Below are 26,989 nucleotides of genomic sequence, written 5' to 3' on the forward strand. Positions count from 1 at the left end.
CCTGGTAGACTCTAGAGACATTGACCATGAGGACAGCCTGGTAGACTGTAGAGACACTGACCATGAGGACAGCCTGGAAACTCTAGAGACATTGACCATGAGGACAGCCTGGTAAACTCTAGAGACATTGACCATGAGGACAGCCTGGTAGACTCTAGAGACATTGACCATGAGGACAGCCTGGTAGACTGTAGAGACACTGACCATGAGGACAGCCTGGTAGACTGTAGAGACATTGACCATGAGGACAGCCTGGTAACTCTAGAGACACTGACCATGAGGACAGCCTTTGGGAGCAAATCCAAATCATTCAGGTTTTAGCTTACACTACTGGTTTTTATGCTACTTTTGAACCATGGAATTTTTTTCTAAAAAAAAAAATAGAAACTGGAGCCCATTGTATAAACACATATTTTTGTTTAATTTTACAACATCGAATTTCTTGGGTGCCTGTCACTCCACCAAGTGATCAATATTTAATCCTCATACTAGAAAGATATGTGTTTCATTGTTGTTGTTACTCCCACTTTTACAGGCGAAGCACCTAAGGTTCAGAATAAGGAAATATAAACCTGTGGTGTTGGAGTTGATTTTGAAGCACAGAAACTGGGCTCACAGCCCTCTGGCACTTGATCCTGGTGCTGGTGTCATATGGGTAAAGGGTCAGGATTGGGCTTCATCACTGCCCACTTCTGAGCAATCACTGAAAACGAAAGGTTTTAAACTTAGATAGCTAGCCCGCCCCATAGGGTTTCTGTCATTTGTCTGGCTTCTAGGAGTCCTTCCAAAGGGTCCTACTGACTCGGTTTCTCAGCACAAGTTTAATTTGTATGTATATGTATGTGTGTGTGTGTGTGTGTGCATACGTGTGTGTATATGTATGCATGCATACATGTGTGTGCGTGTGTGTACATGTCTGTATGTGTGTGTGTGCGTGTGAGTATGTGTGTGTGTATGTATACAGGGAGAAACTGATTCTGCGCATAAAAGAAAATCTGCCTTAATTTCCTATTCCCCTCAATTTTTAAAAATTCCAAAAACCTTTGGTGTGCCCCTTCGTTTAAAAATCGCTAATTCATCAGGGCTCTGAGAAGTCCATCCTTCCTATAATGTATAAAATCCTACTATTAGTGACTTGCGAAGATACTACTTTCCGTTTAAATGCAAATTAACCCATTCAGTTAATAATATTCAAGAGACAGTCCCATAGGAATACGGACACAAGTCTAACGGTGTGTATTACCCTCTGCATGCTGTTTTCTATCTGTGGATCGTTTCTTTCTAAAGAGCTCCAAAATTACATCTCCAGAATTAGCCCAGCTACTGTATGTAGCGAGTCTTCTGGGTGTAAAATGCATAGGTCCTTGCTGGCATCGTTAAGACACGTGCATCATAAAGAAACTCTTCAAACAGCAGGCTTTGATAATCTTGTAAGCAGAGCCAGTTTCCCTGTTATCCTGCCGGTTCTTTCATAATCCTCAATCCTCAGTTTCCCATCTGTAAAGGATTCCAAAACATCACTCTCCGGTTCCTCATTAATGTGCAGGAGATGACCTTTCTCATCCCGCTTGGCGAACTAAATCCCTGAGAGTGTTTGAGGAGCTTTGTAGTAGTGGGCTCCTCCTCGGAGCCCTCGAGATTAGGCCATGCAGATAGCTGCCCGGCCTGATGTCCAGCCTGCCCCTCTGTGTACACTCCCCAGGGCCATGGCTGAGCAGACTAAAGAGACCCTGGCACATGTGTATGTAGCTATAAAACATGCCGTAACCTTGGAATCCTAACATCAAAAGGGAGAGCTCTGTTGCCTTATAAAAATGTGTGCTTCTCTAAGCAAACCACTCCAAACGCTGCTGTCTCCACCCCACTGGGAAGCCTGTCACTGCTAATGCGGTTCTTACGATTCTCACCGCTCATAGCCTCTTGATCTTCTCTGAGATCTCTCTGCCCCTGAGTGTGTTGGAAACAAAATGTCCTGTCTGGTGTCCAGTGCTTAAAAATAACAGACACCGGGTTCCTGCTGCCACATGGAAACTTTACTGCCAGGTCGGCTCGACACCCCCCAACTCTGGGTCGTGCCAGGGAAGCAGGCAGGGGAACGCCAGGGACAAAGAAAACGAAGAGGCTTACACTACTGTAGGCATTCTCTAATGTCAATTTGATTTTCCATGGGCTAATTTCTCTGAAATACCAACTGCTTAAATGGCAAGAAATGTGTTACAGAAAGATACTTTCCGCCGACGGAGACAAGGACCTCATTTTTCAAGTAACACTGCCCAAGCTGGAATGTTCGATTGCCCAGTCAGTATTCTGACAGTAGTGGTGCGCTCGGTAATTTAAGCGGGGCTAAGCAGTGTGTATTCCCCCATGCCCATTTTGAAGCTTGAGAAATGATAAAATAAGTCACCCGTTGGCATCTGGGTACGTTCCTGTGTTAGAAACCGAGACTGACACTGTGCTGGCCCGGGAGACCATCGGACGGTCTCTTGTTTCTCCATCTGAGCAAGGGAAATGCCTGCCCGCCCACCCGACTCTGCCTTTGTGCATACCAACGGTTTGGTTTGGGGAAGAAATTTTCCTCCTTTAAGACAGGTCCCTTTGGCAGTTTGCACGATTCATAATTCCTTCTGGTCCTCTGGGAGACTGAGTTGTCCTAAACATATTTCTGGAAACGCCACAGACCGTTGTTTTTATTAGGGGACTGCAAAGCTTTGTAGTAAGTGGCTTTGTGTTTTATTTGTTTTCCTTCCTCTGCCCCAGCTGTTTTTGTTTTAACAGCATCAGAGGGAAGGTTAAAGAATTCGTGGCCTCCGTTAACCTAGCTCATCTCTCAGGCGGGTACGGCTGGAAATCTGGAAGGACGGAACTGCAGTACCTAGCTCATTTGCAGGCATGGGTTCATCCCTAACCCTATCTACTCTCCCAAAGAAGTGAGACAGATTGACAGGGCTAATCTCCAGCTGAGAGAGCACCTTGCAGCAGGTAATGGCCAGGAAGGCTGGTTACCCCCACAAAAGGAACCGGGGATTCAGTAACTACCTAGATATAATACCCAATAAGAGGCGGCTGTCTAACTTCCATTTTTTTTCTTTTATTCCACAAACATGTATTGGATGCCCATAATTTGTCAGTGTAGCCTCCATTTTTATTTTTAAAGCCAACCATAGAGTATAGCTCAGTCAGGAAATAGGCAGGCACCTACCACAAGCATGCATAGCTTATTGGTGAACTGCAATATTTTCAGTTTCTAGAGATATCTGAGCCTGCTTATGAAAATCAAAATTCATGTCCTGTTCCATCCCCAGAATCCATGATTCAGTGGGTTTTGGGTGCAGCCTGGGCATGTGATTCTTCAGCCAAGGTGACGCTAAAGCTGCTGAAAATGGTGGAAAATGAGAATTAACCCTCATTCAGTATATTCTGGATGCCAGTAGCAGTGATGATCAGGGCTCTTGCTATCTTCCTGAAATAAGCTCTTCTTTATCTTGCAGGAAACAATGAGGGTCTTTTCAAAGACAAAAGTTATCCAGGCCCAGTTTAGTAGTATTCCAAAAATATCACTCCAAAGTCTATTCCTTCCCCTCACAACACACTCAGTCCAGAGTTTAGCAAAACGAACAATTCCATCAATTCTCTAGAAGCCTGTGTCAGAGTCATCTCATTCATCTCGTTAGCTGACTCGGACCTTCTCTGTCGTCTATGGAATGTGTGGCAGAAGGGTACAAACCTCTGGAATGAAAGGCTCTACACCTCTCCCACAGGATCCCGCTGCAGTGCCCAGTCTCCAGGAACGCCTGGGTGCTGTCTCAACAGCAACCATTCCCGCGCACAAGGACCCTGCCAAATATTTCTTCTGCTTTTACCAAGCTCTCTTCGAGCACAGATCTCAAAGCACGCCATAATTAGTACAATCACCCACATCCTGTCTAGATGAGCAGCATTTTATGTGTACAAATTCCCCTTTGCCCCCGGGCCCTGCAGGAGAATGCAAATGTTTCCGACTTTAAAGAGTGAAGAATAGAGGAATTGAAAGGAGCTGTATCTTGGCCAACACCAAAGACCTCAAAGACATTTATAGTTGACCTATATGAGAAAAGATGGTGACTACAAAGTGTGCCACGATGCCTTATCAGCCACCCTGTGCTAATAACTGGTTCAAAGATAAGAAAGACAGGCTAGGGATGAAGCAACCAGTTCTTACAAATCACATAATCTCAAAACCAAAATTCTGATCTGTTTTACTAAGTTTTCAAACGTTCTAGGAGTAGTGAAGTGGTGTCACTAGCTTATGATCCAATTACTCAAGTTAATCAAGGAAGAGACGACAGACGGGGCCAATTAAGTAGCTGGGCTGTCCAGTGCTAGCTGAGTCATTATAGGTAAGTGCAAAGATAATGCCACTGGGAAAAGCAATTTAAATCACTGTTGTACTTCCAGACCAGGAAATCCTCCGGGTCTTTGAGGGGGGAACATTTAGGAATCATCAGACCCAGCCTGATGAAGTCATCTGTTCATTGCGCAGCTAACAATCAACCATAGAGCTGGGCACACAAGTGGGCAGGCCATATGGAATACATTTAGGTGGCTGGACTGTGCACCCATGCCTTCTTTTCGGTCACCTTCATAACACATCTTACCACCACCCTCTTCCGGTCCTTGGACCCATTCTCCCCACTCAATGCTCTTATCTCCCTAACCATGGAGTTTCAACACATAGGTAAAGTTTTAAGGCAAATGTCATCCTTCAGAATTTCTAGTCTTATACTTCAAATAGGCTATTCCATGTACACAGACTGGTTTCCAAGAGACATTTCCACACGTTATAAAACAGTTCTTTTTAAAATGACTTATGGGGCTGTGTCTACACAGTATAATTAGTACAGATGGTCCTGCATACTTTCAGATCCCATACAAATGACAAATCTAAAGTTGGAGAGCAGGCATTGTTTTATTGTTGTAACTTTTGGTTTTTGAAGGGTGAGTGAGCGTGGCGGAGAAAGATGTATACAGGACTGTAAACCATTCTTGCAGCTCCCTGTTTCTTTCAAGCCAATGCCTTGTTTGCCAAGAACCCCAGAGTAAAAGCTCTTATCAGTGATTGTTATGTTGAAGCATCCCAGGAATATAATAATATTTTTTTTGCATCTCCTGCATGTGCGCTCTCTCTCTCTCTCTCTCTCTCTCTCTCTCTCTCTCTCTCTCTCTCTCTCTCTCTCTTTCTCCTCCTCCTCTTACTCCTCTTCCACCTCCTCATCCTCATCCTTCTCCTCCTCCTCCTCCTCCTCCTCCTCCTCCTCCTCCTCCTCCTCCTCCTCCTCCTCCTTCCTTTCAGGTTTACTCTCCTCACAAACTTCAGTGTTGAATCCTTCAATCCCTGTATGCTCATTCCTCATCCATTAGGCAATCTTCCCGTGCTCTGGCTCACACTCAATCAAAACTCACTTAGTTTTCCACCACCCTGCAGTGCTACCCATGATTGCACCATTGTGATGTTTTTTCTAATAGACTGCACTTCTCTGGTGTTTCTCTACCAATATCTTACTCACACTTTAGATCCCAGCCTGATCATCACTGGAGCCAGGCTACCTTGCACTTGCTCTAGTCTCCCTCATGTGAACTGTTGTAACACCTCATAAGCTTTCCTTCATGGTGTTGAGTAGAATTGTGGAGATATATATATATATATCATCTATATCTATCTAATATCATTGCTTAGTTTTACACCTACCTTCCCATTGACCATAATTTTTTCTGCTTTTGCATCTTCTCCTCTCACTGCTACCAATGTCTACTCATCACAGCTGCCCTTGTTTCTTTTAACCAGTGGTTCACTCTATCTCATGGATGCACTAACAACTTTTCTCCCCCTTTTTTCTTATTTTGTTCTATCAACTGTCCGTTTTGAATTTCTTATATCTAAACTCTACTGGCAAGAAGATCTGGTTGGCTTGATTAGTATTTATCATCTCTTGGTACAAGTTCCTGTGACAGACTACATCCTGATTCCCTAGCCAGTATTCAAATGGACTTCCTTAGGGCAAGGGAATCTTTACCCACTCTCTGTGGCCAAGATTAGGGAACTAAAATGGCAATAAATACTTTCTCTAACATAATCTGCTTACCAGGGACTACAGGTAAAGTGCCTTTCTAGAGAACTGGAGTTAGATAAGAAGAAATAACAGAGAAGAAACATGGAGACAGGTGGTGGTGATACACTCCTTTAATCCCAGAACTCGGGAGGCAGAGGCAGGCAGTGAGTTCGAAGCTAGTCTGGTCTACAGAGTGAGTTCCAGCACAGCCAGGGTGGTTACACACACACACACACAAAAAATAGTGTCTTTGGAGAAAAAAAGCATGGGCAAGTGATACATCATTTAACATTCCACTTCTTGGTTCTACTCCACAAAAATCTTCATTCCTCTGTGTGTATAGTTGACACAATCAGGCAATGAATGTTAAGTCCCTTTGGAACCAATAAGCAAAGAAACTTTGTAAAAGATTATTTGATGTGTTTGAGAAATAACTGATCCTGTCATTCAAAATAGCAGAAGACTAGATTAACAAATGGCTTCAGGAAGACAGTCTGCCAATTCGCTTTACTTTTGTGTGCATGTCTTCAGGCCTCACAGCCAAAGTGAAGGAGCTTCCCAAGGTCTTCCTCTTATCAGGCTTTGGATTCTAATCCCTGATATCTGTCCAACCCCTTGTATATAAGAGGGAAAATGCTCAGAAATTATTTCTTTCCTGCCACCCTGTGGGATCCAGGGATGAAGCTAAGGCCATCAGACTTGTGCCTATATCCACTGAACAATCTCACCAACACTCTACTAATGTTATTTATTGAGATTGTTATAGCCTTTGATCCACCTAAACAAAGTAGTAACCTCCTGTCACTCAGGAAACATTTGCTCATAGGTGGCAGACAAGATCACTTATTGGTTCACATAATAGAAAGTTCAAATGATGTTAGGATTTAGCCATGGCTAAATGCAAGGGTTTCATTTAAGACCCTCACTATCTTGTGCCTTGGACTTTTGTCTGAGTCAATAACATTCTTGGCAGATTTTCTCAATGTGTTGACAAAGATCTAGCTTCCCATCCTTTCACTTCTTCAGTGGATCCGAGACTAAGATAGATATATGCAAATTCCATTCCATCATTGAACCAACAATCAGAAGGATGGATTGTTCCAGCTGTCCCATTCATTGCAGCAAAGATGAAATGTACCAGGTTCACTCAAACATCATTATCTACAGGAGGAAAAACGCTGAATTAGGGATGCCCACAGCTCAAGGACCAAGATAACAGCAACTAACATGTTCCTTGGAATGTTCACTTTTGTTCTCTGGAGAGTTACAAACACCTATAAGTAATATTTAAAATGCTGGATAACTTCTAGCTTGCAACCTCAGTCCAATTTAAATGAGCACCTGACCAATCAGAATGGAAGCCAGCTAGAGACAGCCACAACTACGGTGGCACAAATTCTGGCTGAATAGCAACCTTCTGCCAAATGCTCACACTGAGTTAACATTTAGGACACCTAGAATATTGAATCCTATTCATTCTCATTGAGCAAACGCTCACTAATTCTGGCTGGCTTGTTCACCAATACCCTCTAGAAGGAAGGACTGATGTAAGCAGATTTCCTCAGAACTTTGTCTTCTCTTCAATTCCCTTTGTCATTCTATGACTGTGACCATGGGACTGAGGTACATGTCTTGGACAGAGGATGATCTTTGAATTGAACAGAAGCATCAATATCTTTTGCCTTACCTGTTTTAAACAAAAGTTGTCTTTCCTTTCTGGTTGAGAAAAGCAGACATTCCCTATTCCTTTCTCCCTCTCTCCTGCTAACAAGTGAAGCTGCCCTGGTCTCAGCTGGCTCCATCCTTTTTTCCAAGGCATGCTACTTCTTTAAATTGAGGTTAGGTGATTTTCCCTTTGATTAGAGACTTAGTCTAAGAATTTAATGGGCTGGTTTGATTGGGATAAAGAATGTTACCAACAACTAATTTTGTGTGTGTGTGTGTGTGTGTGTGTGTGTGTGTGTGTGTGCATGCCTTTCTTATTACACTCCCTTCTCCTGAGTTAGTGATTTAAACACTTGGCTTAGACTATATACACAAGAGGTACCTGTTCCACTGGTCCTGCGACTTGCTTGCATCTCTAAGCACACCCTTTTCCCATTTTGTCTCCCAGGCATAACACAATACTTGTATCTGATCATCCTATTTCCAGCCCTTCCTGGCTGAGAAAATGTTTGTATCAACCTGACCTTTACTTCCCTCCTCCTTTGGGGGATTAAAGGGTGTCATGCCTGTCTCCTTCCAGGTCTGCAGAGAATACAGCAACTTACAAGAAACATAAAATACTTCCGACAGAGGCTGATAGAGATGGGATTCATCATCTACGGAGATGACCACTCTCCCATCATCCCTGTGCTCCTGTACATGCCTGCTAAAGTATCGTGAGTATCCAACACAGAATCATAGCAATGCCCAGTGTGTCATGACTGAGATAGCGTATTTGACACCATGATGCTTTCTGGGCATGAATTAGATTATGTGCTTGAGTTCTGACCTCAGACACACAGCTTCTCAGGAGTCACCTGCCAGCATCTTCAGGACATTTTCTATGTAACTTCCAGGAAAAAAAAAAAAGACAGATGCTGAGACTCACCCCTCCTTTTTCATTTTCATGCTCTGGAAATTTAGGGAAATGATTTATCTCATCTGTAAGAAAGGTGGTTTTTTGAGCCTTTTTCTGAACCAAGACTATTCCTCCAACACATAACCTCAGGATTAGAGCTTTCCGTTTGACCCACCATGCATCTGAAGATGTAAATAATTTATAATACCAACCATAGCGTTAAAAGTAGTTGGAGCTTAGACTATTGAGAACTCATGCAGAGCCGATGAGAATCATAAATTCTCAAAAACCTGATTCTTCTAAACATATCCTTGTGTCATCTTCCACAGAAAAACATCAAGCAATCGGAGCACACACGTGAGTGAGTTCTTTAGTAGTAGGCCGCGACATTAGAATCAGTTGGCCCTTTGTTCACAAACGTAGGTCAGAAAAACAAGGGACTGCCTGTCCAAGGAGAAAGAATACAGCACCATTCTGCTCAGTGTAATGGCAGGCGGGGAGTGACAATGGGAATTCTAAGGATCCACCAGTCTAAACCCTCTAGCTTCTAATGTTTGAGGGCACAAAAGAACACATGCACTTATTCAAAACGACTGGGTAAATAGAATGCTCTGTAAGATTTCAAACTAAGAGCATAACTAATATTTTATCATAGCTCAAAAGAAGGCACTCAGCATGAGCTTGGTGAGCTTCACAATGCACAACACTGGAGTGAGAACAGGAAGAAGTGTGAGGAAGAGGGGGCAGAAGTAGAGTCTCACAAGTTAGAATTGTGACTAATCCAATGAGGAGTCCTCTCATAGAAAAAGTAGCATGTTTTAGATTACATCTGTTTTACACTGATAGATAAAATATAAAAATTATGCAGTTAATAGGGTATTATGTAATTGTTATATGTATCTACACACATAAATATGTACATATATCTATATTTATTTATATAGTGACTAAATCAGGGGAAACAACTATTTTCACAAACATTTATCATTTCATCATAGTGAAAATATTCAAAAACCTTCTTTGAGATTTTAGAATATACAATATGTCATTGTTATATATAGTTACCCAACAGTGTACTAATATTCCCGAAATTCAAATACATTTCAAATTTACTAATACAACATACTTCATGTAACCATTATTTTTAATATTGTGGTAAGAGGTTCAGAATCAGAGTGTTGGCCCATCTTCTTACTTGGAGCACCTTGGACAAGCAACCCTCTGAAGACTAGTTTCATCTTGTACGAAATGAGATAAACTAGTGCCCACTTCCTGAGATGAACCGAACAAAGGACTGAAGATCTAATTCAGTGAGAAAGCCTCCCTGGTACATGCACAAAAGCTGGCGCCCAGTCTCCAGCACTAAAGAAACAGAAAAGAAAAGGCATCTGCAGCGTCTGGAACTATGCTTTTTATTGTAAGAATTACACAGGATTTGCTGTTTGCATGGCTTTAATTGCTTTTATAGTGCTTAACAGAGCTCTTTTTTAATTTCTAAATTTTTATCCATTTTGTGCTTTGTTTGGATGAGGTTTTGTCTAGAGAAACGGTTGTGCCCATGGAGACAAGAGGAGTACTTCAGATCCTCTGGCTCTCCAGGTAGAGATGGTTGAAAAGGCCTTGTGTGTATGAAAAGTAAACAAGGGTCCTCTGCAGGAGCAGCAATGGCTTTTGCCAACCGAGTCATCTCTCCAGTCCCCACAAACTGAGTTTGGAGGGGAAAAAAATGTCTTCTCTTTTCCCCTTCTCTTGTAAACAAGCATCCATGTTTGTTTTCTCCTTTGCTCTGAGCTCTCGATCATATGTTCTGCTCAGTCCAATCTAGACAGATTTCTCCAAAAAAAAAAACCCTGTTGGCATGTGCTGGGGGGCCAGCGATTAAACTAAATCTCAGTTTCCAACACATTGGACAAAAACCAAACCAGTACAGAAACAGGATAGAACTTAGGTAGAATATACCACAGTCCTGTGGCCCCCTCCCCCAACCTGCCATTCACCTCATTTATAGCTGTATCAAAGTTTGAGCCACCATGTCTTTTCCCAGATTTGCTGTAAATACTCCACGTGTCCCAAAGTCTACCCAGGTGTCATTGATAACACCAACGCTGGCTGCTGCTTCTGGGACACATGTAGGTTGCACCTGACCCAGCATAGCTTCAGGCATTTGAAAGGGTGCTCCAGGAAAGCACACTGAGCAGAAGTTGGGGATCAGTATCCTTCAGCCACCAAGTGGGGGTATGAGCTCACCATTGTCTTCCAGCTTGAGGTCTCGGAGACCTCAAAAGCATGAGTTTAACGTAGCTCTTGAGAAGGTGTAAACATTCTGTTATTCCTAGCCATTATTATCACTGCGCTCTTTTGATGTACTAACTAGTAGTAGTAGTTTCAACTGAACATAAAATGAAGTTGGGGTGGTTGCCTGGCTCTCCAACGTAAGCACTGTAGTTAACGAAAGCAGAACTCCTAAAACAGTACTGAATAACCTGCTACTCTGCATTAGTTACACAATCATGAGGTCTAGATCCTGGTTCCCTACATCTTAAGGTTGTTCTTCAGAAGAAGCTAGCATTGCTAATGCTGGTTATATTCTAAATAAGGCTTTTTTTTTATACTCATGGCGGACAAGATGCTTGCCCCCAGTTTATAAATGGGGTTATGAGACTAACAAAGGTCAGATTACCTTCTTAGGTTCACCCACGTTGTAATTTAAATGTCATTTTCTTCTGCCCATGAACCGAGGCTCTGAAACCTGCAGCAATCTTCCAAGCTTTAGTCTACCCCTCATTAAAGCGACAGAGAATGTGGGCTTAACAGTCTTGAATGTTGTCTTTGACGATTCAAAATGTGCAGGACATTAGGACAGAAAAGTGCCTATGATGCTCTTCCATTGAAAGGTTATGTATAAAGAAGCTTTGGAAACATGAAGGAAGTGGTATCAGCCAGGGTGAAGGCACTTGTTTTCATTTTCATATTTAAAAATGTTGATGTTAGGGGCTGAGGAAACACAGAGAGTTAGCAAAGTGCCTCCAAGATTTAGACCCCCAGCGCTCATGTAAAAGCATGAGGTGCCCATCTGTAATGGTAGCTCTGGGGACACCGGCAGGCAGGTACTTGGGGCTCCTTGGCCAGTCAGCCCAGCCAAATTGAGGAGCCTCCACATCCAGTGAGAGACTCCTTCAAAGTAATAATTACAAAGAAGAGGTAATGAAGTCGAGAGGGAGGGGGCAGGACTTAAGAGAAGTTGGAGTGGGGAGTGCAGGGTGGAAATAGTATATAGTACTTACTATGAAATTGTCAAATATCACAATAAAATAAGGGGAAGGCAGCCAACATTCACCTCTGCCTCTACATTCTACACACAAGTACCTACTTACACACACACCTACACACACAAAATAAAATTTTTAAAAATCTAGATCTTTGATATTCTTACAAATTAAGATTTCTTCTTTTATCTACCTATGTGAGATTTTTAAAAGTAATCTCAAATTAGGTGTAGGTTTAAATGTATTACAACAGTACAATCATCCTAGGTGCTCCAGTACAATGTAATGTCATCCATAAAATGTGTAAATAAGGCAGGCAAGATAACTCCACAAGCCTACAATCTGAATTCAATCCCCGGAATCCACACACTGGAAGAAGAAAATTAACTCTAAAAAGATGTCCTCTGACCTCCACACGTGTGCCAAGACACACATGCCTGCTCACACGCACATAAAAAAATAGGTAAATAGGTATAAAACTTAAAGCGTAAATATAAATAATATGTTACATTATCCTGTGGTTCAGGCTTATACTTCCCCTACACGAGCATGATGTGTCCTTATCTTGCATTTGGAGACTTTGGTACACAAGACATAGCGCTGCCTCCAGCGCAGTGCTAATGCTTATCATCATCGCGTTTATTGCTGGTTCAGATGCTTGCTTTTAGTCTTTAGCAGCTCAATATGCTTTGGGGGTTACATGCCCAGAGGCTCATTATATAAAATACAGTTATCTATATTCAGTGCAGTAGTCTAATTTTTAAATTCAGATATGTTCCAGGGAGATCCCAGATTATCCTAACGAACTAACAGTCGTATATTTTGTTCCACATTCTTTGGCAAAACTCACTTCCTTTGGTACAAAGGGAAACATACCGACAGTGAAATGGTCTTCGGGGAACTCTGAAAACTGGCCTGAGATCATGTGTCAGGTGGTTTGGAGTCAAGCAATAAAAGCACTTGACTTGTTTCTCAGACAATTCTCGGCTCTCATCCTGTGCAGTGCCGTGGGCAGCCTTCCATAGGGTGATCAAGAAGGCAGAAAGAACAGCCCCTGTTTTCAAACTTTCTCAGCTAGAAAGTTTTGCCGCCTTGTAACCTTCTCAGTAGAAATCAAAGGACAAAACCTCGCCTTGCCCAAGCCAGGGGGCCAGAAGGGTTGTGTGTTCAGTAGGTTTTGCAGTTCTCCGCTGCTTTATTTGACAGAATGCATCCTGCACGAGGCAACCAAAAGGCAGACAACTAAATAGCAAGATGGACGAATGAGCAGACGGTCTGCTTCAGTCATTTTCTCCTGAATCATGGCTAGAAGGTTTCAATGCTGCTGTCAGTTTCCAGCCTAACATAATAGACCAGCAATTTCTTAATGCTAGCAACAGACCAGAGGACCTGGGTAGATTCGCTACTCCGCAATTGTGATTTCCTGCCGAGAGCAACAGAGCCCAAAGAGAAAAAGAACTCACTAGGGGATATTTGCCATTTGAACCTGATCTGGGCTCTTAGAACAGGGGATTTCTAGACTTTGAGTTTAATATTCTGGGATAATTACTGAGATTAACTTTGGAATAAAGAAAAGCAGAAGGATGAATGGAAGGAAGAACTTATAAAGGTTCCCCTGCCTTCGAGAGCTTTGTAGTCAGTCCTATGATGGACATCCTATACGCTGCAACTGCCCGTGGGGGTCTCTTACCCCCCTGCTTGCCTATCATCTGGTTTCCCTCAAGGCCACGCAAGAGGTTATTCCACTTGTGCATGCCTGGGTGTATTCACTCATAACTAAAAATGTTTAAAACAAATGAGAAGACCCTCCCTTGCCATCACTCACTTGGCTTCTACAAGCCCTCACACCACGCTCTTCAAATTATTGGCACTAAGTATCCCATCTTCAAAAATCCACAGTTAAGCAGTTCATTTTTTTCAAACATACATGTTTACATTTCATGAACATTGTTTCTCATGTCATTGTATCGTACCAGCTGTTTGGTTTCTAGTCCAACAACTCTGCAGTTCAAGGCGTTCTTACCAGTGCAGCCTTCTTTCACCGGCATCAGTCATCAGCGTTTTCTGCTGGATATCAAAGGCTCCAGACTGACAACTGTCTTACCAGTGTGTCAGCTTCCCTAACAGCACACACTCAGCTATGAGGGACAGCAAATTATCTTCCATTTCTTGGTCCATTGTGTGGGAGCAAGTTGAACCATCCTTTCCTTAATATCATTTTAAAAAGAACATGTCAGCTAACCATATTCTTTTTTTTTCAGCAGGATGATTCTAACTTCTCTCTGTTAAACTTTTTTTTCCTTTCCTTAAGTGCTTTTGGAAGACATTTGCTTAAGAAAAAAATCGGGGTGGTGGTTGTTGGTTTTCCAGCCACTGCCCTGGCCGAAGGTCGGGCACGGTTCTGCCTTTCGTCAGCACATACTCGGGAGATGTTAGATAAAGTGAGTACCCATCTACCGGCAGAATTACTACTTCTGATACCCTGGATTCTGAGCAAGTACTTTTATTGAGCCATCTTAGGGTTCTCTCGGGTGGCTTAGAATAAAAAAACTAATGATGAAGGAAACTCCCTGTAAAATTTTACAAAACAAATGACTATGATATGTCAACAATATCCATCAATATCTATATCTATCTATATTAATATCTATATATTGATATCTATATCTATCTATATCAATATCTATAATCAATAGATAGTAAAAAAAATCACAATCCCAGAGAACCTAGACAATGAAGAGAACCCTAAGAGAGACATACATGATGCAATCTACATGGGAAGTAGAAAAGGACAAGATCTCCTGAGTAAATTGGGAGCATGGGGACCACAGGAGAGGGTTCAAGGGGAGGGGAGAGAAAGGGAGGGAAGCAGAGAAATAAAATCAATAAAAAAAAATAGAAAAAAAGGAAAATTGGGGGAAAAAAACCTTCTCTATGTGTCAAATATGAACCTGAGTGTAAAAATTTTAAGCTCTTATTTTGTCAATTTAAAAAGAAGGAAAGAAAGAAATCCATTTACTGCATTTACTGATGATTTGATTAAAGTCAGAATTTTGGTTTTATAGAAAAGACTAATATCAATGAATTTTTATAAACAGTGCTGTGTGTGTATCATATACAACAAAACCTGGAACAAAAAGACTAGATAATATTGAAAAACTAAATTAAGAGCAAACTAATAATTCCAGGCAGAATAAATTAACCATGAAAATAAAATAAGGAAACCTGTGGGAGCATAAAGGTGTGGGTGAATTATTACAGTGGTGAATAGTCACAAAGAAAGTGGCTTTTCATTTGGACCTTCTTAAAGAACAATTACAGAGCATTATTTAGTCGTTCTGACCACTAAAGCAACATGATCAGTCACAGTAAAATAAGTATGACAAGTGGGTTAGGAAGGAAAGAATCTGGAGAAAAAAAATGAAATGAAGTCATTTGAAACAAAATCAAAGTTGGCAAGAGTTCCAATGGCGGTAAAAACAACCACTGAAATGAATCTATGAACACAAACTGGGAATGCATGAGTTGCCAGTATCTGATGAGGAATTCGATGGAGGGGATTCCTGAGCAGAGAAGGCCAAAGGTAATTCTCTAGATCTCTAGTCTTACTGAACAGAAGGATGAAGGTGAAGCAGTGGATGAGAGAAGACAGACTGGAAGGATCAGATCACGTTCAATGAGAATGGAGAAATAAGGTGAAGTACTGAATGCACCATGCCTTAAGAGTGTGTGCCACTGATGAAGGTGGAAATTGATTGGAGAACTCAGAAAATATTGCAAGCCTAGGACTACTGTAGGTTTTGGAACTGAGGAGTTGATAAAGTCAAGGACAGAAAGCCTAATTGTTAAGGAAGAAGTAAGAGTGGTCAGGCCAAACCCCAATGGTACGTATACATTCTGAGATGGAATTGAAGGTGGGAAATAGGTAGGAATTTAGGCAGAGCTAAAACTGCCAGGAAGGATGGAGAATACTATGCTGTTAAGTACACTAAACACCAGTTTCCAGAAAAAGGACAGAAATGTTATGTAAATATAAGAAAGTTCAAATAGGGTAAGAGAAGAGAAGAAATTATTGAATTAATTCATGGGGCTTAATGTTCCTTAGAGTGGGAGGTTTTATGGGAATGCGAGGAACAGAAATGAGAACACAATGAATAAGATGAAGAGTATCATTTAAGGATGAATCACACTCTAGAGAGAGAGATGGAGCGGGTAGAAGAGGAGAAAGACAAAGAGATGAGGGAAGAGGGTAGTGACAGAATGGGAAGAGGGAGAAACAGAGAGACAAAGAGACAAAGGAGAAAGCCAAGAGAGATAGGCTAAGACAAAGACAGAGGAGAGGAGAGACAGAAAGAGACGGGCAGAAGACAGACAGAGGGGGAGGAGGGGAAAGGGAGAAAGACAAAGGGGAAAGATAGAAAGAAGAGAAGACAGAAAGAAGGATGAGAAGGAGAAAGAGAAGACAGTGGAGGAAAGCTTGTGCCTGTTTACACAAGACAGTAAGAAGGCAGTGATGAGGAAACCTTACAGAAACCAAAAGGAAGATATAAACAATGAGTTAGCTCCAAAAGGTGGCAGGAATGGGATGGGTAGCAGAGATGATTTTTTATTTCTTGTGGTCCAAACAACATTAAGACTTCAAGTATAACCAACTCTGTCTGTAGCAATCAGACCCTGGACTCCTTTTTGCAACTTCTTCATTGCTCTGAAACCCCTGACATGCTAGAAGCGCTAATATATCAACTCAACAGTTATTTATAAGATCATACCCATAACATACCCATTTCAATGCAAGCATGTGAGCAGTTATTTAAAATAACATAAGGGGACACTGGAACCTGTGGACTAGCCAGGGGACCAGGTTAGCAACTGAACATGAACACTAATAGAATATAAACAATATTAGACAAAGGCAGTCAGAGGGTTGGGGAGGTGGTAATGTTGGGAAAGTGCTGACCATCTGCAAGCGTGAGGACATATATGTGAATTCACGTAAAAAACTGGGTACGGTAGCATGGGTGCCTGTAATCCCAGCACCAGAGCAGCAGAGATTGGCACAGTCCTGGATCTTGTGGAACCTGTGAACTTCAGGTTGTCAGAGACACTGCCTCAAAAACTAAAGTGGAAAACAATACAGCAAGTATTGGCCCTGTCTATGCCCGGTCTCCATGCACAGGCACGTGTGTGTATGCCTTGAATGTGTGTGCATACGCACACAAACACACATACATATGCAAAACTTACAAAGGAAAAGAGAGAAAGAGAGGTTGTCATTCAGAGACCAGGTAGGGAACAGAAAAAACACAGGCTAGCGTAGCATCTCCTTTATCTGACTCCTTAGTGACAGCTGTAGCTTTTCGTAATGATTTTACTCCCCAGATAAAAAAGAAAAGTGCTTAGTCAGCCAGTGGCTTCCTGTTGGTGCCTAAGGCAGAATTTGTGTCTACTTTCTTAAAATCACCTCCAGTGTAAACCCAATGCAGTAACAATTCCCTCCCTTTCCCAGCAGTGTCATAAGCATACTTCATCAAGGACCTTAATATAAAATTGAAATATGTGTAGTTTTGAATTTTTTAAGTCTAAGTTGTGTTATTGCATGGTATGTAGAAATAGCATTTTAAAAATAAGTGTTAGGAGTAAGCTTTGAGAGGGTTGAAGATGCAGCTATTAGCTCCCCAAGGGTTCTATTTTGTTGGTTTACTCTGTTATGAAGACATAATCTCCAATGTATTCTGCAACCTTATTATTTTCTTCTATGAGGTCATATGCAGGTCTTAAAATAAATAAAAGGTTTAGGAGAGTCAGACATCTAAGTTCCTCTCCTCCTCACACTGCTAAAATAGAATATTCAGAATGCTGATTTAAAACATTAAATAAAAAGAATAATCATCCAATATTGCTCTAGTATGTTTAGGGAGATCAGGTCAGTTGGAAACACACTCACATGCAAGCCTGTATTCAGTTCCCAGAACCCACGTTTTATAAAGCCTAGAGTAGTGACGTGTGCTTGTAATGCTAACACTGGAGAGGCAAAGGGAAAAAGAGAATTCCCAAGACTCACTTGTCAGCAAGCTCCAGAGGCCCTATCTCAACAAACAACATGGAATACTCTTGAAGAACGACAGTCACGGTTGTCATGTGACCATCATATTTGTGTATACACACATGCGTATACATCATATTTGTGGATACATCATATTTGCGTATACATCATATTTGTGGATACACACATGCATATACACCTGGGCACATGCATGTATCCACACAGACAAATTGATTAGTTCATTAAAGTTCTTCTAGGACTTACAAACCACAACCTAATGACATGGAACTTTGCTGGCACAACATTGCTATGGGCCTTTGGGAAGCTTGCCGTTAACCTGGGCTCTGTACAGTAGACCAGTTCAGAGTTTAAAGATAACTTATGGAAGGACATCTCCTTGCAGGTTTTGGAAGTCGTTGATAAACTCGGCGACCTCCTGAATGTGAAGTATTTCCCATACAAGAAGTCTGGTCACCCTGCCCTCTACAATGAGAAGAGTTTTGACAAAGAAGCAAGCTTTGATGAGATGAGCATTGAGCCTGAAGCCTAAGTTTCCCGGCTCTGTGGGATGAAAAGACTGCCAGAAGACCTCCTTCCCCCTTTGTCTCACAAGTAGCATGACTGCATTTTACCTCTTCTTCAGGGCGGTTTTATTTTCCAACGCAGCTAATCGAGTGAGGGAAATTGTCATTTCTTTAAATGTCTCTAACCCACTGCAACACAATCAAAAATATATAATTCTAGATTTACATTCTCCCTCTCCTCCGCCAGAAACACGTAAAGCACGCTTTTCTTAGAGTGTGCTTTCATGGCAAGGAGCCTGTGTTTTAGCTGCTACTCTCCAGCTTTTGAGTCAGATTCCTTCCAGGGCTCCAACTAAATGAAAGGATTTTGATTTTTTACCTGGGTAAAACACACGCTGTGTGTTCAAGTATGCCATCTGCACACACGAGAAAGAGTGACAGAGAGGAGCTGAGTCTCTTGTTCCACCCATAAGAGTACCAGGAACAGTCTCTACGTGTCGTGGGAAGTTCCAGGAAGGACAGAAGGCAATGCTGCATCTACTGTTTGCCACATTTCGACTTTATCCAAGGACAGGTATCAAAAGACATAATTAATGCTTGGGAGAGGATGTAAAGCGGTCCAGTAGTGATCAGAGATGCCTTTGAAGTGAACCTGCTTTTGCCTGCTGGTGCTCTCGTACAATTTTGCTGTTAAGCTTTTGAGGACTGGGAAGTTCGTGACTCGTTTTCTAAAGAGGAAGAAGGAAAGCAAGCACAAGTCAGCGTTGAACCTAGACTAACACAGTAAAATTCAAACAACCCAAACGATGCTGGATGCTGGTGCCATGAAGAGTGAGTTTAGCTTGTTTGGCCTTAATAACTTTTCTATTGAATTCTGAGTACCTAGTGAAATTCAATTCCCTTTAAAAACTCATTTCCAAATGGACTGGTTAAACAAAGTATTCAAAAGCGAGTTTTCTCTGTCTCTTTCAAGGCTGTGTATCTGTAGATACAGGTCCAGGAAATAATATCCCCTATGGCACGTCTACTCAGGTTTGGTGAGAAGTGGTATCGCATACTTCGGTGCACCTCTGGTTCTTCCCCCCCACCCCCATACACACAAAACGGTATAAGCATCTCTGAAAAATTAGTCCTCTGCTAATTGGTTCTAGTTGGTATGGAAAAAGCCAGTGGAAAACCTTATCTTTAACAAGCTCCCAGATGGTGCCCAGACTTGGAAACTCCAAAGCGCAGAGTTGACCTTTTAGCCAAGCTTCTGTAGCAGTTCGAATGAGTTACAGAACATTCCACTCCATCAAATGACACTGTAAACAAATCACTTCAAAAGAGCTTTGGCTCTGTGTGACACAGATGGGCCCAAGCTTTCATGCTGTGCATGGAGACAGAAATTCAACCTGCAACACCAATGCTGGTTGGGGCAACAATGATGCTTAAAGATCGTTCAAAAACAAAATGATACTCATGCAAAGCTTTTTAAAAAGTATAGCCCCCCTGGTGGATTATAAGGGTTTTTTTTTTTTTTAAGTGAATCGCTTGAGGCTGGAAAGATGACTCAGCAGCTGAGAGCACTTACCGCTCTTCCAGAGACAACCTGAGTTCAGTTTTCGGCACCCAGGTTGTATTGTTCACAATCACCTGTAACTCCAGCTCTGGGGCAGCTAATGCCTGTGGCTTCTATGGGCACCATGACTCACGTGGGCATATCCACACTCAGACCCACACACATACACATAGTTAAAATATAATAAAAATAAATCCTTTTAAAAAGTGGTCCCCAGTTATAAAGTGCCTCATAACTGCTGAAAAGCTGAAGGAACGCTGTGGTAAAGGAGGAAAACAGGTACTATGTGCACAGGTGCTTGTCAAAGACTTACCTGATAAGTAGATCTCAGTCCTTCCGAGTGAACTGGTGCAGCATCACCTCTGCAGAGAAAACAAATGTCACAGAGATGCATAAAGCAAGGAAGATATATCTAGGTCTTTTCTTTTTAGTATGGGCATTCGATGAAGTTGTTTCTTATAGATCATCTAAATAAAAAGCAGAATACCTGGAGTTCAAAACAGGAAAAGGGCGGTAAAGAGGACAGAGAGAGATCGATGCCTGCATCCTCACAGTGAGCATCCCCCTTCTTCTCTAGGTCTGTTATCATCACCTGCAGGGTCACACCTGCACTAAGATTTTAAACTACCAGAGGGACAGGTATCTTCCCGAGTAAGGGTGTTCATGCTTAGTATTTGCTTGGAGGAACCTGTGCTCAGTTAATCATGGAGAAGTTACTTTACTGCCCGGTATACAGAGCCAGAAGGAGGTTCTTCCCTTTTCATTAAGATCTGAGGGTCCTGTAGCAACTTGTGACCTTTCCATACACATATGAAAAGACTTATTTTTTGTCAGAGTCTACAGTGAATATACACTTAGGAGAAGAACTCTAATTCCAGTGGAATGCTTCCTGAGTGAGGAGAGACCCTGGCTCCATTGTGTAGCAATATGAGTATATATCATAGAGAAAGTTGTACATTGTAAGAACTATTGATTTTTATAAGGTTAATTAAGACTGATTTCAATACAGTAGTAACTAATGTGTTTTATTAATCAGAGTTTGGGTCTGTTAGGATCAAGGACTCTCTGAATTATAGTGCTTTACATCCCAACTACCTTATGTGTATGTACCCATATACACACATACATGGACATGGGCACTTTTACCTTTTTTTGAAAAGAAAGAAGAGAATCAACAGATAGATGAATATCTGACTGAATGACAGAGAGACAGATGTTCTAGAAATCAGCTTTTGGAGAAACAGAAGCTGAAGGTTCCAGGCTGATGTTTGTAAGGAAGACAGTTTTGTATAATGAAGGAATGACAAACTTATCATGGCACGACCATGTCACGGAAACTTAGCTTTACTGCCTTTAGACATGTTTTGGTTTGACAGAAACCATCTCCTTCAGAACTGATTAGGAAACCAGTTAACATGACAAACAATGTGGGTCACACCAGACCACCACTGAGTCTGATCACAGCAGTTCCCAGGACATTACATTTTAGGAAACCTCACCAGGTAATTCCAACATATGCCAGAATTTGTAAAGCGTGATTAGAGCTTTCAGTAGACCAGTTGCCTCCTGTAACATAGCAGAAGACTTTTCTGATTCTTTGTTGATGTCTAAGGGCGTTTATACTAGTAAACTGAGATGAAGTTACTCAGTGCTTCTTTCCTCCTCAATGGGCCATTTTCTAAAGAATATCTGTCTCTATGAAAAACAGACCCAATTAAAAAGGTCCTCACAAGATGCCCCCTTTTTTTCTTTTAATATTCTCCTCCTTTCTCTCCATACTTTTTTATGCTAACTGAAAATTTAAATTAACCCCAGTTAAATCCTCAAATAATTCCATAAAATGACAAAAAGTTATGACAGCAAAATCAAAACTTCACTGACAATATCTGCAAACAATAGATGACGATATACTCTTAACTTCTAAAATGCAAGGGGGTAAATCTCATGAAATTTTTGAGACTTGCATGGCTACCAGGCTTTATGCAGGATGACTAGGGCTTCCATACTTTTAAAAAGTTCAACTTCTGACTATCACAGCTCTGCAGTAGAGTGCTATTCTTGCCAGCTCCTCAGATATACAATGTTCCTCTGCATCTTCTTTCACAAGTAACAGATATATAAAATTCTAACTCTTATTTTAAAATCTAAGTTCTGATGAATACTTGAACTATCTTAAATACATACTTTTATTTATGACAGTCCTAATTTCGAAGATAGTGACAGAGTATTTGTGTTCTATTCTCTTCCAACACTACACCCTGCTGCATAGGGTTTTGTAAATCAGAGAGAGTATTTCCTGCTTTGGAGAGAGAGCGCATCAGTAATGTATTTCCCTAGCAAACATGAAGATCTAGCTGAACTTGACCCCCAACGCTTATGTAAAAAGCCAACCCCAGTGATATAAGCTGTAATCTTAGCTCTGGGAAGGCAGAAACAGGTATATTCCTCAGACTTGCTAGCCAACCCACCTAGCCTTATTACTCCAGGTCGTAATGAGAGACCCTCTCTCTGAAAATAAAGTAGATGGTTTCTGAGGAACAGCACTCAAGGCTGGCATTTGGCCTACACACACACATACCACATACATACATACACACACACACACACACACAAGAGAAGACTGTTTTTAGGCAATTGCTGTAGTATATTACTTTATGACATTGTGAAATACATCATATAGGATGTGAATGTGTTTATGTTTCATTGAAACATTTGAGATGACCCATTTACTGTAAAATATTACTTTAATAAACAAATCACTAAAACTGACACAATAAAACTCATAAATGGTTTTGTGTTGATGTTGTTTCAGTCATTCTGGGAGGAAAAGATGGGTAGAAATTTTCACCTAGGAATTTTGCTAGAGGTGACTGGGAGAGGTAGCTATAGCTAGAGAGGCGCATCTTTTCATGAGAACCAATTGTGCACAGATCCTTCCAGATCATTAAATGACATCGCAATGGGGGTTTGAAGTTGATCCCATCGGGAAATTTAACATCATAGAAATGAGCAAACACTACAACTCATGAGCCAGGAGGTCTAGCTTTCCAAACTCTAGCAGAAGGCCACTGAAACCAGACAATATGGTACAATTCATGTACAATATGTAATCATTATATATTCATGCAGAATTGGGAAGTGAGGTTGTCCTTTAGCATTAACTCAAACTCAAGGAACAAAGCTAGCCTACAACCAACCAAATCGAGCTCCCAGGAAGAGGCGTAGGACAAGGCATTAGCACAAGCAAGACCATTTTGTTTAGTTGGAGATGATTCCTGTGACCTATCATTTAAGATTCATTTCTAAGATACCGACTTAAAATTTATAATGGAAAAAATAAACACAGAGTAGACTAGGCTAGCATGATGAAGCCAATACACCTATCATCCTGCTCAAAGCATTGTCACTTCGTGAGCAGGCTCTTCTCATCCTCCCCTTCACTCGCCCCCTCATTAGATTAAAGTGAACCCTGGAAATCATTTCACTTCATGACTAAGTATTTCCTGGAGTCTTTTGAAAAGGCAGTGATGTCTTAATTTGTTCCTCCTTTCAACCTCATTAAAATACAAGTCTTTGGAATAACATCAGCATTAAAATGAATCAAACATGAACCCTTCCTGTCTCTATCTCCTTAGCTAGTTGGGATTTCCATGGTTTAAAGCTAAGAATACATTCTGAAGTAGGTATATGATGTTCTGAGAGCTAATAAACCAATGATCTTTAGAGACTGGGCTAAACACTCCTATACACAACGTCTCCTGAGGATTGTTGTTTAAGTTTACAGAGGTTTCTTGGAAGGCAACAGTGTGCAGTTTTGACTCCCAGAGCAGGAAGGGGAGTTCTAAGACTCGGGTATTGCTTTCTTAGGCATGTGTCCTCATTCTTACTAGAGCAACTTTCTTCAAGGGTTATTTTAGCTAATCTTTGCATAATAACAAAGGTAACTCAATCAAAACTAAGAGAACAAGTCAAACCAGTCTACTTGTTGGAAAAGGCTGATAACTATGCCAGTTTGGGATTAAGGTAGGACTTGTGATTCTAATTCTCCTTGCAGCCTTTGGACTAAATGAGGAGCTGAAAGCCAAAATTTTCAAGTCAGCTGCACCAAAACCTTATCATAGAAATATATCAGTGAAATACCTAACAGAAGGTCAGAATAGACGGAAAAGAGGATTTTTTTTTCCTGCAGCATGAAACAGTACTGCCTTTTATTCAGGCCAGATGCTAATTTTTATATCAAAAATATTGATTGAAGGGCCTAGTGATTTTGGCTCTCACCCAAGTTTATTCAGGATCTTTCTTAATTAGGTTTGGGTCGGCTGCAATGCCCATGGCCAAGGGTAAGTCTGGCTCCAATCACCACGTTGTGCTCTCTACTTCATCACGGGCCAAGGACTAAGGCAAGGAAATTGCAGCTTCTTTGTTTCTCCAGCCCAAAAGTTTGTTTTTTTCCAGATTTGAAGCATGCATGGAGAAAATGTGCCAGGAAGACCAAAAGGAGCAGAGTGGCAATGGCTTGACAGGGGCGAGCTCAGTCTACCCTGCCCCTTGCCTGCCATCCCAAGTGGGAATAAAGGGCTGCAGATGAAAACGAACGGGTGTCAGTGTGAGGGCGCGGAAGAGATCATGGCATCCTGTAAATGGAAAACGTTCAATACGTTTAAGTCGTCAGTCACTGAGATTTTAATTTTAAGAATAAAAAAAATAATTGCTTGAACAGCAATCCATGATTTCCCTCTATTTTGTAAATAATTGTAGTCATCATGCTACTATTTTTTTAGTGTCAATACCGACTTTATATAATTTATGAATCTTTTTAAAATGTCACACAAAAAAAACATCAGTAAATCAAGTCACAAATTATAGACAACTACAACAGTGAATTTTCCTACTATATGTAAAGCAGTGTGCTGATGTTTAAAACACACTCACATAGCTCTGAAAAATTTTTAGCTAGAAAAAATGTCCTTAAGTAAAACTTCAAAATAAAAACTTATAGAAAGGTTTTAAGACAATTTTAAGTAGGACCAGTTAAATATTAGACATTTCCTATGTAAATGATTCTATAACTTGATAACTCTGACATATATCAGTCACCCATACATTACACAGAAAAATTAAAATATTTCATTGAAGTAGGTCTATATGTGGTAAGATGAAAACTTTTTGAAAATTAAATTGATTTTTTTATTACACACATCTGACTTATAAGTGCCAAGCAGAAAGGAAACATGAATGATTAACTTGCATTAACCAATACGATCCTTCATTATAAGTATAAAAGTTCAGGGATTTTTCAGATATGAGAGAAAAACTGTCAGCCGTCAAAAGAGTAGTCAAGGTGAAAAGGAAAAGCATTCACTGGCAGAAACAGACAGTTTTCAGAGAGAACTTTTGAGATGTTATGGTGTGGCGCATGTAGGTTAATCTCATCAAGATATATCCATAAGAATAAGCTGACTAAAAAGGAAACGACATTCACATAAACTAAACGTTACCTAGCATTTAAATATTTGATGAATACAAATCAATAAAAAACAAGAAATATATTTAAATGCAGCTTAGACTACAAAGCAAAGGACAAACAAAAGGATGAAAGGGGATGTGAAAGACGCAGGCTGCCAACAAGGAAGGCCAAGAGCCATCAGATAAGTTAAAATGGATGAGTAGAAGGCACGGAATGCAGAAAAATATCAAATAAATAATAAAAGAACCATTTCCCTGGTGCTGGAACAAAACAAAAAGAAACAGGCTGCTAAGTGCTGAGATGAAGGCTAAAAGGTTTTCACATAAATATGTCTTCAGGACTTGTACGCCACTAAGAACAAACAAAGGATTTCAATGCTTACAGCTAGAGAAACAACAAAACAATCCCAAATAACAAGGCAGAAGCAATGGATTTTACGTTGAAAGTTACAAACGTGCCCTTCAGACAGTTCGTACCAACATTCTCATCCCTTTGCATTATTTCTTCACCATGCACCAAGGCTACAAACATCCTATACTCATGACTGACCTGTTGTGGAGAAAGTGTCCCTCGTTCATGTCTGGTGGTCATTTAGTAGGGATGACCCTTTCTCATATGTATGTCTCCTGCTGGTCTTTTGCAAATGTGTGTCTTGTTTGTAGTCTCTGACTCATTCTATATTACAAAATCCCATGCTAGACGACAGAGAAGCAATGTATTCAGAACTCAGAGGGAAGCAGGTTCTAATCTAAAATTCTTCATGCAGAAATATCTAACAAAAGAAGAGAAAAATGTGCATGTGCAGATATGTGTGTATGTGTGTGTGGTATGTGTGTGTGGTATGTGTGTATGGTGTGTGTGTGTGTGTGTGTGTGTGGTATGTATACACCAAGGAAATGCTCTCAATGATTCCACAAGGACAGCCAAATTTTTATTTATTTTTTCCGTGTAAACAAGGCCTCACTAAGTTGCCCAGGCTAGCCTAAATTTGACTATACAAAGTCAGGATGGCCTTGAAATTGTGTTTCTCCTGCTTCAACTTCCTGAATAACTGAAATTGCTAGCTTGTCACATCATGTGTTGGCAAAATGGGGACATTTTAACATAAAGCATTTAAAGTTCATGGTTTTCAAACATAAATAAAAATCACTATATTTGAAAAAATATGACTTTCTTTTTAAAAACAAAATTACTTGCAAATAATCCAATAAACACTTTCAAACCAAAGGAAGGTACCATAGCCAGTACAGGGTGGAATCCACTAACAGGCAATGAAAAGATTCCTCAGAATGATCATTTATTGTAAAATTAATCAAACTGTTGTAACAAAAACAACAACAAAAAGACATTCAGGCTCACAGCATTTCTAGCCTGTGGCCCGAGCAGCCCTGATGATTTTGTCCTAGTGTGCATGGTTATTTCAGTCAATGGGAAAGGAAAAGGGAGAATGGAAGAGCCAGCTGATTAGCCCTGCGTGAT

At 40.9% G+C, this 26,989-nt stretch overlaps 1 protein-coding gene across 1 annotated transcript in view; it reads left to right on the forward strand.

Annotated features, from left to right (window-relative positions):
* Sptlc3 (serine palmitoyltransferase long chain base subunit 3) overlaps positions 1-22,834 on the forward strand; it is a 120,539-nt gene extending 97,705 nt beyond the window's left edge. Inside the window, exons 10-12 of the mRNA XM_075963839.1 lie at positions 8,332-8,467; positions 14,227-14,356; positions 18,362-22,834. Of these exons, the coding sequence (XP_075819954.1) occupies positions 8,332-8,467; positions 14,227-14,356; positions 18,362-18,508 (413 nt within the window). The 3' untranslated portion in view covers positions 18,509-22,834. The remainder of the gene's footprint in view (positions 1-8,331; positions 8,468-14,226; positions 14,357-18,361) is intronic.
* The last annotated feature ends 4,155 nt before the right edge of the window (positions 22,835-26,989 follow it).

Source organism: Microtus pennsylvanicus, chromosome 2, assembly GCF_037038515.1.
Source record: "Microtus pennsylvanicus isolate mMicPen1 chromosome 2, mMicPen1.hap1, whole genome shotgun sequence".
NCBI classification, from domain to species: domain Eukaryota; kingdom Metazoa; phylum Chordata; class Mammalia; order Rodentia; family Cricetidae; genus Microtus; species Microtus pennsylvanicus.